This window comes from Schistocerca gregaria, chromosome X (genome assembly GCF_023897955.1).
Source record: "Schistocerca gregaria isolate iqSchGreg1 chromosome X, iqSchGreg1.2, whole genome shotgun sequence".
Taxonomy (NCBI): Eukaryota; Metazoa; Arthropoda; class Insecta; order Orthoptera; family Acrididae; genus Schistocerca; species Schistocerca gregaria.
Window position 1 is genome coordinate 118,824,677 of NC_064931.1, and position 17,023 is coordinate 118,841,699.

At 46.7% G+C, this 17,023-nt stretch overlaps 1 protein-coding gene across 2 annotated transcripts in view; it reads left to right on the forward strand.

The window, feature by feature from the left end:
• The window catches only part of LOC126297401 (ras-related protein Rab-31), a 443,067-nt gene that overhangs the window by 7,229 nt on the left and 418,815 nt on the right, over positions 1-17,023 (forward strand). For both annotated transcript variants that reach the window (XR_007552515.1, XM_049988160.1), the window contains exons 2-3: positions 15,381-15,508; positions 15,684-15,816. Coding sequence is in view for 1 of the 2 variants with exons in the window: in XM_049988160.1 (XP_049844117.1) it covers positions 15,381-15,508; positions 15,684-15,816 (261 nt within the window). In the remaining variant the exon portion in view is untranslated. The remainder of the gene's footprint in view (positions 1-15,380; positions 15,509-15,683; positions 15,817-17,023) is intronic.

The window sequence follows — 17,023 nt, forward strand, 5'->3', positions numbered from 1 at the left end:
TGTGCTCTCCTGAAGGCCAACCCCCTTCGCTAACATGTAACAGGTAATTGGGTAGCACGTAATTCCCAGCCCCGGGTCGACAGGTAGCGTTCGCATATACCCCCTGGTACAGGCCAGGCCCAGGGAGGGGTGACTGCCTGAGCTGTAACCTTCCCAGATTGCCCATTGGTCCCTTTGACAGGTGATCTGAAGGTGTGAAAGGCGGGTGTGCCCCCTTGTATAGGGGGCCCCCAGTTGGAAGGAGCATGCCGTTAGAGACACTGGAAATCGTGGATCGTGGGGGATTTCCTCGTGATGAGTCACTCATCCTCTCCATCAATGTCGATGAAACGAAAACATAATGAGGCTACCAACTTGAAGACGCTTCCCACTGCACCACGCTTTCTTGTGGTATTACATACTGAAGACGGCCAGTCCTTTGGCACGTGAAGTACTCCCAGTCCTTTCTTATTCAGAAAGGTGTTGATGCCATTGCTGGCCTGTGAAATCCTACTCTGATTTACAGAATGGCACTTTGATTTTAGAGACGACTTCTGATGCTCAAGCACAACCACTACTTGCTGCCTCGCTTCTCCACGGCTACCCTGTTTGTGTTGAGGCACATAGAACTTTGAATTCTTCCTGTGGTGTAATTTACACCAGGCTGCTTGGCGGTCTAACTGAGGCTGAAATACAACCTTCCCTCTCTGATCAGGGTATCACTGTTGTTCGTCTCATGAAAAAGGTCGATTCCTCCTCGGTGCCCGTCCACACTCTTTTTCCTCACCTGTGACAGGGTGGTGCTGCTGTCCAAGATTAAAGCAGTCTACGAAATCATCACAGTCTGGCTGTACACTCTGAATCTGTGCGCTGTTACCATTGTCATCGGTTCAATCACACTAGAACGTCTTGTTGACATCCGGGCAAATGTGTAACCTGTGGCAGGTATGCACATGAGGGCGAATGTCTGCTGCCTCCTCGCCATTGTATCAACTGCAATGGCGGCCATGCTGTTCCTCCCAGGATTGCCCCGTGTATCTAGATGAGCGAGCTGTTAGAGATTCTGGGAAAGGAAAAAGTGCATTACCCAGTAGCTCGCAAGGTACTGGCTAGTCGCAAACCCTGTGTTCTCCCGTCTGGCAGTTATAGTTCAGTTCTTGTTACCTCTCGCTCCATGAAGGACATGGGTATGCAGACATGTGACCTCAAATTTGGCTGTGAGGTTGTGAAGTTGTCTAGTGTCAAGGTATCATCACCATCCCCCCGTCCCACTATGCAACAAACTGTCAAACTCTCGCCTCAAGGGGTGAAGCTACCCACTACACAACTGGCAGGCAGGAAAGGCCAGAAGAATTACTCCTGAGAAGACTTCTCTGTCGCTCCAGCCAACCACCACCCAAGTCTTCCTCTACCCAGAAGGGCTTGAAGAAGCCCACTAAAGACAAACGTTCTTTCCCTTCACCAACTCGAAGTTCCTGCTCGACGGTGTCGCCATGTGGTTGCTTAGCCCGGCTGGCCTCTGTCTCACTGGTGCGCACCACCAACTGTTTTTCGTTGTTGGACTCCACCAACCGACTGCACAAGCACGCCAATGCTTGTGTGGATCCTCCTGCTTCTGTGACCTGTAGTAGTGACTCTTCACTGGCTGTCCCTCGGGGGACACTGAGTTGACACCTACATACCTTCCTCCTCATGGCTGTCCTCCAATGGAATGTTCGTGGCCTTCGGTCCCACGAAGAAGATTTATGGCTGCTTTGCCTTCAGGAAACGAAATTGCGCTCTCAAGACTGCTTTGAGCTTCCACATTACTTACTGATTCGTTTTGACCTTCCCCTGAGGTCAGCATCCCATCTCATGGGGGCATCGTGCTGCTTATACAGGATGACCTTCATAGTCAACCCATCTCTGTGACTGCCTGTCTTCAAGCTGTTGCCATTCGCCTCTTCCTTCCCCACTTTACTTTCTCCTTCTGTGCCATTTATGTACCCCGTCCTTAGATGTCACCAGGGCTGGCTGACTTCGGCTTATTGGGCAGCTACCTCCACTGTTTTTGCTACTCGGTGATTTTAATGTGCATCATCCCCTTTGGGGTTCTCCCAGGACCTACCAGAGAGGTGCTCTCTTGGCTGACATTCTAAACCAACTCAAACTCTTCTGCCTTAAAACTGGTGCACCCACTTTCCTTTCTGACTCCTCAAACACCTATTCCCATTTGAACCTATCTTTTTGCACTGCCGGGCTTGACCATCGTCTTGAGTGGTCCGTTCTTTCTGATGCATACTCAAGCGACCATTTCCCGTGTGGTTTTTGTCTGCTAACTCCTACCCCATCCCCATGCATGCCCAAATGGTAGCTTACTAAGGTTGACCGGCAGCTTTACTCCTCCCTGGCGACCTTTGCAGAACAAGAGTTCCTCAGTTGTGATGACCAGGTGGACTATCTCTCAAACACTATCCTTACTGCTACAGAAAGTTCCATTCCTCTTTACCACGTCGTGTCCCAGTCCCTTGGTGAAGCCCCGCCGGTTTGGGGTTGGAATAGGCCCGCGGTGTTCTTGCCTGTCATAAGAGGCAACTGAAACGAGTCTCAAATGTTTCGGCCTATACGTGATGGTCCCCTCTCAGGTTTGACCTCCATATTTACAAATTCTTCTGAAGAGCGAGCCAATTGGGGAAGGGCGCCTTGCATTGTACATCGTGCCTTGAGACCTTTAGCCAGCTTTCTCGTCGTCGCATTGCCATCCTGCTCGTTCTCCATCTCTTGGTTGAGGATACATTCCTGGGTGCGATTTCCACCATGCACCATGCATTGTGCAGTGTTGCTTTTTACGGAGACGACGACCATAGACTTCCTTGCACCTAATATCGAGCACAGTAGCCAGTCCGTTGTGGTGAGGTCACCATGTACCCTGTTGGTTGTAGCCCCCTGACAACGCAGGGATCGCTCTGCTGATGCCTGCACCGTTAACTCCCCATGTATGCCAAGGAGTGGACGCCTATCTCCCTGGGGCATCGGGACTCCTGGCAATGGCCATCCTGCCAGGTGGCTGTTGCTGAGGCTGGGTGGTGCCTGTAGGGAGGGCCCTTGGTTGGAGTGGGTGGCATCAGGGCAGATGAACGCAATGGAGTGTAGTACAGCATCTCTTGCTGGTGGCCATCTGCAGCAGTCTCTGAGCCTTCTTGGGCTCAATTCAATGCTCAGAAATACGATCCCAAATCGTTCCCCTCCCTGGCCACACTGTGGGAGGAGTGTAAGGCTCAGTATGACAGTGACACTTATTCGCCCCGGTTCCTAGTTTGTACAAGAGTTGACAGGGAGGCTTTCATGTCAACAAAGCCTCAATTCTTTGTAGAGCATTTAGAGAACAAGTTTGGGGTGGTGAAAGGCTTGTCCAAAATGTGCTCTGGGTTAGTATTAATAAAAACTGTCCTCTGCGCAGTCACGAAGGTTACTTGCTTGTGACAAGTTGGGAGGTGTTTGTTACCATCACACCTCATAAGAGTTTAAATATGGTCCAGGGTATTGCTTTGCATAGGGACCTTTTGTGCAGTCTGATGACGAGCTGTGCGCCAATTAAAACATCGAGGTGTTCATTACGTCCAGCATGTTCATCGGGGTCTGAAGGATAATAAGATTGCTATAGGTGCCTTCATCTTGGCCTTCGAGGGTGATACATTACCTGAGAAGTTCAAGGTGATGGTCTACCACTGTGATGTCAAGCCCCCTATATCCCTCCCCCAATGCGGTGCTTTAAGTGCTGGAAGTTCTGCCATATGTCTTCCCACTGTACTTCCAGCCTCACATGTCGAGATGGCAGGTGCCAATCACATCCCAATACTCCATGTGCCCCGCCTCCCATCTGTGTAAACTGCGGAGACCATCATTCACCTTGCTCGCCAGACTGCAGGATCTTGCAGAAAGAGTGGAAAATCATGGAATATAAGACCCTGGACTGACTGACCTATACTGAGGCTAAGAGGAAATATGAACAGCTTCACCCTGTGTGACTGACTTCCTCATATGCTGCCGCTATGACAACCGTGATAGCCCCCTCAGTTCAGCGAATTCCAGTTGGCTCACCGAGCCATACAACTCCACATGCCCCTTGCCCGTAGGGGGGGGGGGGGGGGGTCCCCTACTCACCCTGTTACTCCTGCACCACCTACCTCGGGAGCAATACCCGACCCCCCCCCCCACCTCCCCACCCATCAGGGAGTCCGTCTTCACTTCCAAGCCAGAGAAGTGTCCAACTTCTTTGGATCCTCTCGCTTGCAAGGGATCCCTTGGGTCCCTCCCTTCCCAGATTTCCAGGATGACGCTCGGCAGTGGCGTAAGTGCCCACAAGTAGCTGTTAGTAGGGCTTCGTGATCCTCCTCTGTCCCGGAAACTGAACCAGTGAAGCCCTCCCAGCCAGTGAAACCCAAGGAGCAGCGAGAAAAGTTCAAGAAAAAGACCTATAAGACGAAGGAACTTGCAGTGGCACCCACCCCACCGCAACCAGAAACTCTGCGTTTGAGGGTGAGGTAGAGATTCTGGTGTCTGCTGAGTACCTACATCTTGCCGGACTCTGACACAGTGGATGTCACTTGCGCAAGTACTCAATCGGTGGCAGCAGGTGACCCAGCGGCGTACTGTGCCTCCTCAGTCCCTCCACGCCTTTCTCGGCCATGGACACTGTCATTCTCCAGTGGAACTGCACCGGTTTTTTCCATCATCTTGCTGAGCTCTGACAACTTCTCAGCCTTCACCCTTTCCTCTGCATTGCTCTTCAGGAAACTTGGTTTCTGGCGATGTGAACCCCTGCCCTCTGTGGCTATCGGGGTTATTATAGGAACTGGGCAGCTTAAGAGAGGGTATCTGGTGGCCTCTGCATCTACGTCCTCCTCCCTTTACAGCGAGTCTGTCCCTGTACACACACCTTTAGAGGCTGTCGCTGTTCAGGTGTGGACACCTCAGGCTGTTACTGTCTGTAGTCTCTATCTTCCACTGGATGGTGATGTCCCACAGCATGTACTGGCTGCACTGATAGCCCAATTGCCGCCACTTTTTTTTGTGGGGTGGATCACTGGCAATAGGCTGAGGCAACATCGTTGAGCAAGTATTGGCCCAGCTCGACCTTTCTCTTTTAATTAATGGTGCCTTCACACATTTCAGTGTGGCGCATGGCACGTACTCAGCCATCGACATTTCGATCTGCAGGCCGAACCTATTACCATCTATTCAATGGAGTGTGCATGACAACTTGTGCGGTAGTGACCACTTTCTGATCTTTCTGTCACTTCCACAGCGTCACACTCCTGGGCGCCCCTGCAGATGGGCTATGAATAAGGCTGACTGGGTCTTGTTCACCTCCATTGCCACTATTGAGCCTCTTTCTAATGATGCCATTGATGCAGTGGTTCACTCGGTTACGACCGGTATCATTACTGCCGCAGAATCTGCCATTCCCTGTTCTTCTGTGTCCCCTCGGCGGAGGACTGTGCCTTGGTGGCCGTCCGAGATCACTGAAGCAATTAAAGATCGCAGGTGTGCTCTCCAGCATCACAAGTGGCATCCCTCATTGAAACAACTCTTTGCCTGTAAACGGCTTCGTGCGCGAGCCCACCGCCTCATTCACCAATGCTAGCAGGAGTGCTGGGAAAGTTATGTCTCCACCATAGGCCTCCATACCTCTCCATCACAGGTTTGGGCCAAGATTAGGCGACTCTGTGGCTATTGGACCCCCGTCAGTCTACCTGCACTTTCACTGAATGGAGCAGTCTGTACTGACTCTGATACAATTGCAAACCACTTAAGAGAGCATTTTGCTCATAGCTCCTCTTCTGCGAATTACCCACTGGCCTTCTGCTACCTGAAAGTGCTGTTGGAATGTTGGAGCCTTTCATTTCACATGCACCAACCTGAATCGTACAATGCGTCATTCAGTGAGTGAGAATTCCAAAGTGCCCTAGCCGCTTGCCCTGGTACGGCTCCCGGGCCAGATTGCATCCACTATCAGATGTTCAAACACCTCTCGGTGGACTGCCAGCGATGCCTCCTAGATCTTTTCAACCGTATCTGGGTTGAGGTTGAGTTCCCGTCGCAGTAGTGGGAAAGCATTGTAATCCTCATGTTAAAACCTGGGAAGAACCCACTGGAGGTGGACAGCTACTGCCCCATTAGCCTCACCAATGTTCTTTGCAAGTTGCTCAAATGCATGGTGAGCTGGAGGTTGAGTTGGCTACTTGAGTCTTGGGGCCTTCTGGCTCTGTCTTAGGGTGGGTTCCATAAGTTCTGCTCTGCCACCGATAATCTGGTGTGCCTGGAGTCTGCCATCCGTATGGCCTTTGCCCATCAGCATCTGGTTACTGTCTTTTTTAACATGTTGAAGGCATATGAAAGGCACACTCTTCGGCTGTTGTGCGTGGCTTCCAGTTTTCAGCTACCAAGACGTGTGTTATGCCGGCGACACACTGTTCACCCTGAACCGAGGCTTTATCTTGACGGCGAACCCTTGCTGTGGTGGAGACACATTGGTTTTTGGGATTGGTTTTTGATACCTGGTTGACTTTGCTGCCTCATATTCGGCAGCTTAAACGTGCTCGCGGCATCTTAATGCTCTTTGTTGCTTGAGTCACACCAGCTGGGGTGCCGATCAGTCAACCCTTCTGCAGTCGTATCAGGCGTTAATTCAGTCCCATCTAGATTATGGGAGCCTGGCTTATGGTTCAGCATCCCCTTCCGCATTGTGGTTGCTGGACCCCATCCTTCACAGCGGGATCTGTTTCGCCACTGTAGCTTTCCAGACAAGCTCTGTCAACAGCATACTTGTGGAGGCAAGTGTCCCTCCATTGCGGTTCTGGAGCCAACGATTACTGGCCACTTATGCTACACATGTTTGTAGCTTGCCCAGGCATCCCAATTATCATCTCCTGTTCCCTCAGTCAGTTGTCCATCTTCTGGAATGGCGGCGCCGGTCAGGGTGTACAATTGCAGTTTGCGTCCGAGCCCTTCCTCTGGGCTTGAGGTTTTCCATCTCCCACTTCTTTCCTGGGCCTCTCTGCGTATACCACTGTGGTGTGTGCCCTGCCCATGCCTTCGGCTCGATTTGCCACATAGCCTGAAGGACTCAGTCCCTTCTGAGGCCCTCCGCCACCGCTTTCAATCAATCCTTGCCGTGTTTCAAGGCTCTGACATTGTCTATACTGACGGTTCAATGGTTGCTGGTCATGTAGGTTATGCTCTTACTATGGGGTTTATTATGAACAACTCATTGCCGGCTGGCTGCAGTGTTTTCACTGCCGAGTGGTCACCATCTCTCGCGCCCTAGAGTATATCCGCTCCTGCAGCAGAAGATACTTCGCACCTGGGGTGAAGAATGGCGCGCCCTTCGTTCACCCAACAAACTTCGGGCCATCAAGGAGACTACCGGTGCATGGCGCTCCTCCATGTGGGTCTCTCGCTAGTCGCTAGGACACTGTTGTCCCCTACCGGCTGCGCATTGGCCACACCTGGATGATGTACAGCTATTTATTGTGCCGCGAGACCCACCTTTATGTTGCTGTGGGTCAGCTTTGACTGTGGTCCACATCTTGTTGGACTGCCCACATTTAACTCCGCTCAGGCAGACGTTTGCACTGCCTGATACACTTCCTGCACTTTTATCAGAGGACGTTGCGATGGCAGATTTAGTTCAGAGTTTTGTGCGGGGGGGGGGGGGGGGTTATTGCTTGATCTAAGTGTTTATCCTTTTTATGTGTTGAGTCTGGCCTTTGTCCTATGATTTTAGACTGGAGTTTTTAGTGTGTTTCTTGGTGTCTGGCTTTTCCTTTTTTATTTCTATGGTCGGCCAACCACTGTCACACTCGGTGCGATTTCAATTCCTTTTGTCTGGTCTCTGTCTGTGTCTTTCTTGTCCTGTGTCGTCTCTTGTCATCTCCATTGTTTGTTTTTATTCCTTGCGGGTGTTTCAAGTTGATGGAAAAAGGGATTGATGACCATAGTAGTTTGGTCCCTTCATTCCCACAAACCAACCCTTGGTGGACTGAGGCATGCCACAATGTAATTTGTGCACAGAGATAGGCTCTCTGAGTTTTTAACCGCCACCCTACACTGGAAAACTGCATTCGTTATAAATAGATGCTTGCAAAGTGTCGTCGAGTTCTTCGGGATAGCAAAAGATCTAGTTGGATTTCGTTCTCTATTTCTTTCAACAATTCCACACCTTCATCTGTTGTGTGGGCCAACCTCTGACAGCTCTCTGGAACCAAGATCCATTCCCCCATTTCCGGCCTGACAGTAGGTGCCTATGTCATCATGGATCCTGTTGCTATCTCCAACACCTTGGGCCGCCATTTTGTGGAAGTTTAGATTCCTTCCCACTGTCACCCTGTCTGTATCTATAGGAAATGAGTGGAGGTGGCTTGGGCGATACCCTTCTCTTCTCCAAATCGTGAGGCTACAATGCCGCCTTCACTATGAGGGAGCTAGATCATGCTCTCAGGTCATCCTGGTCCTCCACCCCAGGGCCAGATGCTATCCACATTCAGATGTTGCAGCACCTCTCTCTTGCAGGCAAGCACTTTCTGCTTAACACATACAACTGCATCTTTGCTGAGCACACATCTCCTGGATACTGGCATGAAGCCACATTCATACCCATGCCTAAGCCTGGTAAGGACAAAAACCTTCCTTCTAGCTACCGCCCCATCTCTCTTACCTGCTTTGTTTGCAAGATGATGGAACATATGATAAATTCCCGGCTGATGTGGTGGCTCAAATCTTGCCGTTTACTCATGAATGCACAGTGTGGATTTAGAGTGCAGCGTTCTGCAGTTGACCATCTTGCTACTTTTCCCTCTCTGTTGCTCCTGCACCACCTACTTCTGGAGCAACACTACCCTTCCCCCCCCCCCCTCCCCCCTCAGCCGTCAGGGATATCAGTCTCCCCTTCTGCGCCAGAGAAGTGTAAGTATTCTTCAGCTCCTCTTGCTAGCAAGGGGTCCCTTGAGTCACTCCCTTCCCAGGTTTCTGCTAGTGAGAAAGTTGACACCCACCAGTGGCTGAAGTTCTTAAAAACAGCTGGTCATAGGGCTTCACACTCATCCTCAGCCCTGGAGACTGAATCAGTGAAGTCCTCCCAGCCAGGGAAACCCAAGGAGTAGTGAGTGAAATCCAAAAAGAATGTCCCCAAGGCAAAGGGAATTGCGGTGCCACCCACACCACCGCTACCTACAAGCTCTGCATCTGCAGATGATGTGGAGAGTCGTATGTCTGCTGAAGACCTAGATCTTGCCAGACCCTCAGACTCAATGGATATAGACTGCTCAGGCGAAAAGTTGGTAGCAGCAAGTGACCCTGAGGCATAAACTACCTCATTGAATGTTCTATGCCTTCCCAGTCTCACGATGAATTCATCCTCCAGTGGAATTGTGGCGGTTTTTTCCACTGTCTGCCTGAGTTACAACTGTTAAGCTTTACACCTGCTTTCTGGACTACCCTCTGTGGCTATAAAGGGTACTACAGGAACCGCAACAACTATAATCGAGTGTCAGGCAGAGTTTGCGTTTGTCCTAAACTCAGTCTGTAGTGAAAGTGTGCCCCTTGGTACCCCTCTTGAAGCTGTGACTGTCAGAATAAGGACGACACAGGAAATAATTGTCTGCAATGTATATCTTCCTCCAGGTGGTGCAGTATCCCTGAATGAATTAACTGCACTGCTTGATCAACTCCGTAAATCTTTCCTACTTTTGAGAGATTGTAACACCCATAACCCCTTGTTGGGTGGCACCGTGCTTACTGGCCGAGGCAGAGGTGTTGAAACTTTACTGTATCAGTTCAATCTCTGCCTCTTAAGTACTAGGGCTGCCACACATTTCAGTGTGGCTCATGGTAGTTACTCGGCCATTGATTTATCAATTTGCACCCCAGAACTTCTCCCATCTATCCACTGGAGAGCACATGACGACCTGTATGGTAGTGACCACTTCCCTATCTTCCTGTCACTGCCCTGGCATCAGGCCCATGGACGCCTGTCCAGATGGGCTTTAAACAAGGCGATCTAGGAAACTTTCACCTCTGCTGCCACCGTTGAATCTCCTGCAAATGGAAACATCGATATGATGGTTGAGCAGTTGACTACAACAATTGTTTCTATGGCAGAAAACACGATCCCTCACTCTTTAGGGTGCCCCTGGCGAAAGGCAGCCCTTGATGGTCGCTGGAAGTCGCTGAAGCAATTACAGAGTGTTGGCGAGCTCTACAGCGGCATAAGCGGCACCCTTCGCTGGAGCACCTCATAGCCTTTAAACAGTTGCGTGCCCGCGTATACCAGCTTATCAAATGATGGAAGCAGGAGTGTTGGGAGAGAGAAGTCTCAACCATTGAGTGCCTTATGTCACTTTCCCAAGTCTGGGCAAAAGATGAAACGTGTTTTTGAGTACCAGACCCCAACAGGTGTTCCTGGTGTTAACATAAATGGTGTGTTTTGTGCTGACACAAACGCGATCGCCCATCACTTTTCTAAGCACTATGCTCAAGCCTCTGTGTCAGAGAATTACCCCCCTCCTCCTCCTCCTCCTCCTCCTCCTCCTCCTCCAGCCTTTCGCACTCTCAAATGGTGGCTGGATGGGAAATTCATCTTGTTTACTACATGCGACAGTGAATCCTATAACGCTCCATTTACAGAGTGGGAGCTCCTCAGTGCCCTTGCACATTGCCACGACGTAGCTCCTGGGCCAGATCGGATCCACAGTCAGATGATTAAACATCTCTCATCTAATTACAAGTGACATCTCCTTGTCATCTTCAACCAGATCTGGTGCAATGGGGTCTTTCCATCACAGTGACGGGAGAGCACCATCAATCCAGTGCTCAAACCCGGTAAAAACCCGCTTGATGTTGATAGCTACTGGCCCACCAGCCACACCAATGCTCTTTGTAAGCTGCTAGAACATATGGTGGGTTGGTGGTTGGGTTGGGTCCTGGAGTCACTTGGCGTACGGGCTCCATTTAGAGCGGGTTCCGCCAGGGTCGCTCTACCACTGATAATCTTGTCCCTCGAGTCTGCCATCCGAACAGCCTTTTCCAGATGCTAACACCTGGTTGCCATCTTTTTTTATTTACGAAAAGCGTGTGACACCACCTGGCAACATCATATCCTTGCAACATTGTACAAGTGGTGTGTCTGAGGCCTGCTCCCAATTTTTATCCAAAATTTCCTGTCACTTCGTACTATTCGTGTTCAAGTTCCCCCACCCACCCACCCCCACCCCATCATATCCAGGAGAATGGTGTCTTGCAGGGCTCTGTATTGAATGTGTGTGTCTTTTTAGTGGCCATTAATGGTCTAGCAGCAGCTGCAGGGTTGTCCATCGACCTTCTCTGTATACAGACATCTCATGCATATTGTACTGCTCTACAAGTACTGTTGTTGCTGAACGTCGCCTACAGGGAGCCATCCACAAGGTGCAGTCATTGGCTCAAGCCCATGGTTTCCATATTTCGGTTGCAAAGTCATGTGTTATACACTTCTGTTGGTGTCGTACCATTCATCCAAAACCAGAACTTTACCTTAATGACGATCCACCCACTGTAGTGGAGACATACCTATTCTTAGGTGATGACCCACCTCAGTGCTGGTGCGGCACCCAGCTGACAGTGGCCCATATCTTGGTGAGCTGACTTTCTTTGGCTGCCCTGCGACGGACTCTTCAGTTACCGGACTCATTGCCATTAATTTTAGCTGACAAAGCCTCATTGGCTAATTTAGTTTCACGTTTTATCCATGATGGTGGGTTTCATCATTCTATATAAATTTTATTGCCTGTCCTTTGTCCCTTTGTGTTCTGCACTCTAAAGCTTTTAGGGTGGGTGTTTTAATGTGTCTCAGAGTGGCTGGCTTTTCCTTTTTATTCTCATGGTCAGCCAGCCATGGTCATCTGCTCTCTTGTTTTTGCCCCTTCTACCTGTTTCTTGCTTCTCTCTCTTGTTTTCTTTTCCTGTTTTGTCCATAGTAGTTTTGGTTGTCCTCCTGTCGTTCTTCTGGTTCTTACTTTCTCCTGTTATTGTGCTGTATGTCTCCTTTCTTTTCTTCGTTCCCTTGGGTAATTACTTTAAGGGACCAAGGGACTGATGACCTCTCACTTTGGTCCCTTCCCTCCCCCTCCCCCTATTTTTAAACCAACCAATCTTTTCCCTTTCCTGCAATTGCCTCATATAGTAGGGTTAGTCCCATTTGGCACTACAGTTACGCTGACCTTGCACCACGTGGTGTCCAACTTTCTGTGCATGACTGAGATACCTGTGTCAACATGCTCCCACATTTTCATTCGTTTCTACCAAGTTGTTTTTATGTTATGTTACTTTATCTCATTCTTAAATTTTGCAGTGCAATGTACTTTCACAAATGGAGACTCATGTCAAACACCATCAAAATGAAGGTTTCCCTTTTGCATCTAAACAATAAACTCACCAGAGGAAAATTCAACATACAGTTTTAAAACACTATACTTAGAATAAAAACACCAAAGTACCTGGGAGTAACCCTTGTAGAATTCTTTCAGAGAGCATCTAACAAAAACAGCCAAATATTTGGAAACAAGAAACATCATCATTCAAAAGCTGTGTAGTACAACTTAGGGAGCATCTGCATTATGTCTACGTTCTTCTTTTCTGGGTCTTCTCAGCTGCTGAATATTGAGCACCAGTTTGGCTAAACAACTCCTGTGCACAAAAGATAGGTGTCCAACTAAAGAACACCATGAGAATAATTGCTGGTGTTACGAAGTCAACATCTACAGAATTGTTGCCAGCACTAAGCCACATTCCAGCCCCTAAACTACAACGTACAAATTCTTTCACAAATGAGTACCAAAACATAATGGGTAGCAAAAATTTATCAAGATGTCAATGAATTGGGCCATAAGACTCTGTTGTAGATGATCACCGACAATAACAGCAAGGGGCACTGTTGAATATATGTTCAGCATTACTAATGCACAGGCTCAAAAATGGACTGGGCAACAAATTGATAATATGCTGTGTAACACCCAAAAACCACCTGGATTTGACTTGCCTCATAAAACATCAATACTAAACAGAATTACAACCCAACATAGCAGATATGCATATTTTTTACACAAATAGGGTAAGCAATCATTCCCACTTTGTGATTGTGAAGAACCACAGACCATCACAGAAGAATGCTGCACCAGATCATACAATGGTAGAACAGAAGACTTCCCACTGGCAACTCCAAAGTCGATAGAGTGCATAAATGTCCTAGATGTTTATAAGCTTTTAAATTGTATATGTTGTGCTCTTCAATTGTATCTATTTTTTCCGTGCGTTTCAGAAAGCCATATGATCAATAAAATAAATAAATGTAGTCTTCCAAGTGATGAGAATTTTTCAGACAGTCCCCAGCTGGAGGTAGTGCCAGGACAAGCAGTGTTGGCACTGGCAGGGGTTAAGGGTTGAGGAAGAAGGCTGTGGATATTCCCAAATCTGGCTTGGAGCAGTGATTCTTCTTGCCTTATCAAACATTAATATTGCCATACATTCTCTCAAAATTTGCTAACTGTGTTCATGGAACATGGTAACAGTAAGATTTTTTGAGAACGAGAAGACTTATCTTAATGCGTGATTTCATGTTTTGTAATGGCACCAATGGCCATGCTGTTATCTTAATGCATGATTTCATGTTTTGTAATGGCACCAATGGCCATGCTGTTGAGTAGCCTAAACAACCACCACCATTGAAATTTTCTTCTGCTCTCATCGCATCACACACTACTTAGTAGTATGTGGCAGGCGATCACAAGCAGCCACATCCCTATCTGAACCCACCTTTGAAAGTAGTTCTCAAAAGAAAGCTGCTGATATTTTAAGAATATGGTGAGAAAATTACAACTCACTTTTGATGTGATTGCCACACCTACAGGATTTGACACACTGTATGTCCTATGGTCTATTAGCCATATGTCATGAAGAAAAGACAGTGCTTGGTTTGTTTCAGGTCCAAATGTGTTTCATGCAACCACAGCTTGATTACGGACATACGGTTCAGTGAAGTGTAAACATTAAGTTGGCTGGGTGAACATTTAGCATCAGCTCTGTGCACAGCCTCACTACTGAGTACAGTGATCCATCATTTGCCTTGAGATGCACAATTTGCATTTGAACTGAGCCTACCAATACCAGACATAAGCTTTCGACTCTTAACATAACAATGATGTGATTCCATACCTGGACAGACAGACAGACAGAACAGCGAAAATATTTTTATTTTGCATCTAGATTATTTTGTAGGCTGTAGATTTTGGTGACAGTTTGATTTGTAGCATAGCCTGAGGTCTGGGTTAGCCTGAAAGATAACAGGTTGGTTTTGAGTTGGCGAAGCCAACAAATGTGAATACGGAATCATGATCTGTAGTGAGACAAACTTTTCTGTGTTGCCAAGGTGTAGGTTTGGTTGAAAGGTGACAGTGTGATTGTTAGATGGGAAAGTAGTATTGAAGGCTTCAGTGGAACCAAGTATGCTGCCTGCCCGACACTATTGCTTACTGACCAGTTTTCGGTTGCCAAGTCATGTGTTATGCATTTCTGTCAGTGTCGTACTGTTCATCCAAAACCAGAACTTTACCTTAATGATGATCCACTCACTGTAGTGGAGACGTACCTATTCTTAGGTGATGACCCACCTCAGTGTTGGTGCGGTGCCCAGCTGACAGTGTCCCAAATCTTGGCTGCCCTATGATGGACTCTTCAGTTACCGGACTCATTGCCATTAATTTTAGCTGACATGGCCTCATTGGCTAATTTAGTTTTACGTTTTATACGTGATGGTGGGTTTTGGTGTTCCTTCTTCCAGTTGTTGACATGAAGTAATTTTAACATGCTTTCCAATAGAGATTTTTACTATAGCATAAGAGTTCCATATCCAGTAAGAAGACAAACCAGTGTCTGATACATAGATCATATGGACTTCCATATGAAACATTTTAATAACCTATATATTTAATTTTGGCCAGAGAAAACGTATGATTTACTGCTAGATATGTCCTCTTTTACACGACATTGATATAAACGTGACGATGTGTTTTTAAGATTTTGTCCTATCCATTGCCTCTAACGTGCTAGTAAATTTTAATGTTGTCTCAAGATGCCTAGCTCATTCTTTATTGGCCATTAATATTAGCCACATGGTCATTTTAAAATATTTTAGCAGTTCCAGAACCCTACTCAAGCCAATTTTAGATAGAACAACTGCATTTTCTTCTATCATTTTTATTTGCTTTATTACTGTGAGAGATGAGTGGAGAATGGATTAACTTCAAAAATATTTTGCGAAGGCTACCAACAACAGATCTGCCAAGCACCTTAATTGCCCAGTAATGTAATAATATATTTTTATGTTCCAGGTGTTGGTAAAACTAGTATGGTTGTCAGATATATTGGTAAAATGTTCAGCCATCACATCAGCCCAACAATTGGAGCATCGTTCTTCACATGCAAAATAAATATTGAAGATACAAGAGTAAAGCTGCAGGTATTTATTTAAAATTCAACAATACATACATCTTGTCTTCTCAGTTTTCCAAATGTATTGATACACAACAAATACCCCACAAACATTTTTTTTTTTGCAGATTTTAAACCTTTCACAGCTGCTAAAAGTTTTACTTTCTTGATTTAATTACATATTTGTTTCTCACTCTGTCTAGGTTTGGGACACTGCTGGTCAAGAGAGATTCAGATCCATGGCACCCATGTACTACCGCAATGCGAATGCTGCCCTCCTTGTGTTTGACATCACACAATATGACTCTTTCTTGTCTGTCAAATCATGGGTGAAAGGTAATTTAAACAATATAAAAAAATATGCATTTAACTATCATATATGCGTACTTCACATCACAAAATTTGAGCAACAGGACATGTGGATCTCACTGAATTAACACTGCACGCATTGCCAATATTTCAGCATGGCAGTGCGCACCCTTATACGAACTGACTGTAAATGTCTTCAACCTACCAAGCTATGTACATTTAATACCATCAATGTCCAGATTTTGCTCATGAAAGGAGTTTTGCTTCTGTTTCGATAAACACCTGTCAGTACTCGTACAGACCTCACAATTAAAGGGTAAACTGGCTTGGAAAATAGCAGGAAAGTAGAAGGGGGAGGCCCTGTCATGAGTGATAAAATACTAGTGGTTATAGGGTTCAGAAAAGACCCTTTTTTAGGGTAGGGAGGGCAGGAAGAAACCCAAGTTTTAAGAGAGAGTAGGATTGAGACCAACCTTCAGTTTGAGAAAGAAACCAAAAAACCTAATTCTAGCTTATTACATCCAGCATAAACAGGTGTTGGTTGAGAAATTTCAACTCTACCCAATTTTAACTCAGTCACTGTGAAATATCAGCTACCTTTATTGCATCAAAATATTTGAAGACTGAGAAATAAAGTTAATGAATTAATTATATGTATAGATGAATTAGTCCTCAAACCCAGCTGACATAATCTGCCTCTCTGTACATCATGCGACCACTGGTATAGAACTTTTAAGTGTTACAGGATTTAGGTTAGCATCTCACTTTTGTAGAGCAGAAATGCAGAAAGGAAGAGTTGCCATATTCGTCAGGAACTTGAAACTGTCGTTCCACTATTGTTATTTTGTAATAAAACCTGGCATAGATCAAATAGTCACTTTTTTGTATATATATAATAGTTAAATTACTTCAGGTGGCTTCAGTTGTCTAATAAGATTATGATTCCAATAGTGCCGTTTGTTGGATGCAGAAGTTCCACTGTTCACCGTGTCTGTCTCAATTTGGGTGTTTCTAATACCGTTTTTCTTTCTGGATGTGCTTGCTTGCTGCTACTTGATATAAAAAGTAATACAAAAGAACTCATAAGTTCATCATTCACTTTCGATTTATTTCACAGGGAAGTACAACTTTGTTCCATGACTGCATCTCAACCGACCACAACCGACTCTACAAGTGACAAAGAATGACTCTAGCTTCAAAGATATTCCACACGACACCCAAACTTCCGCTTGTA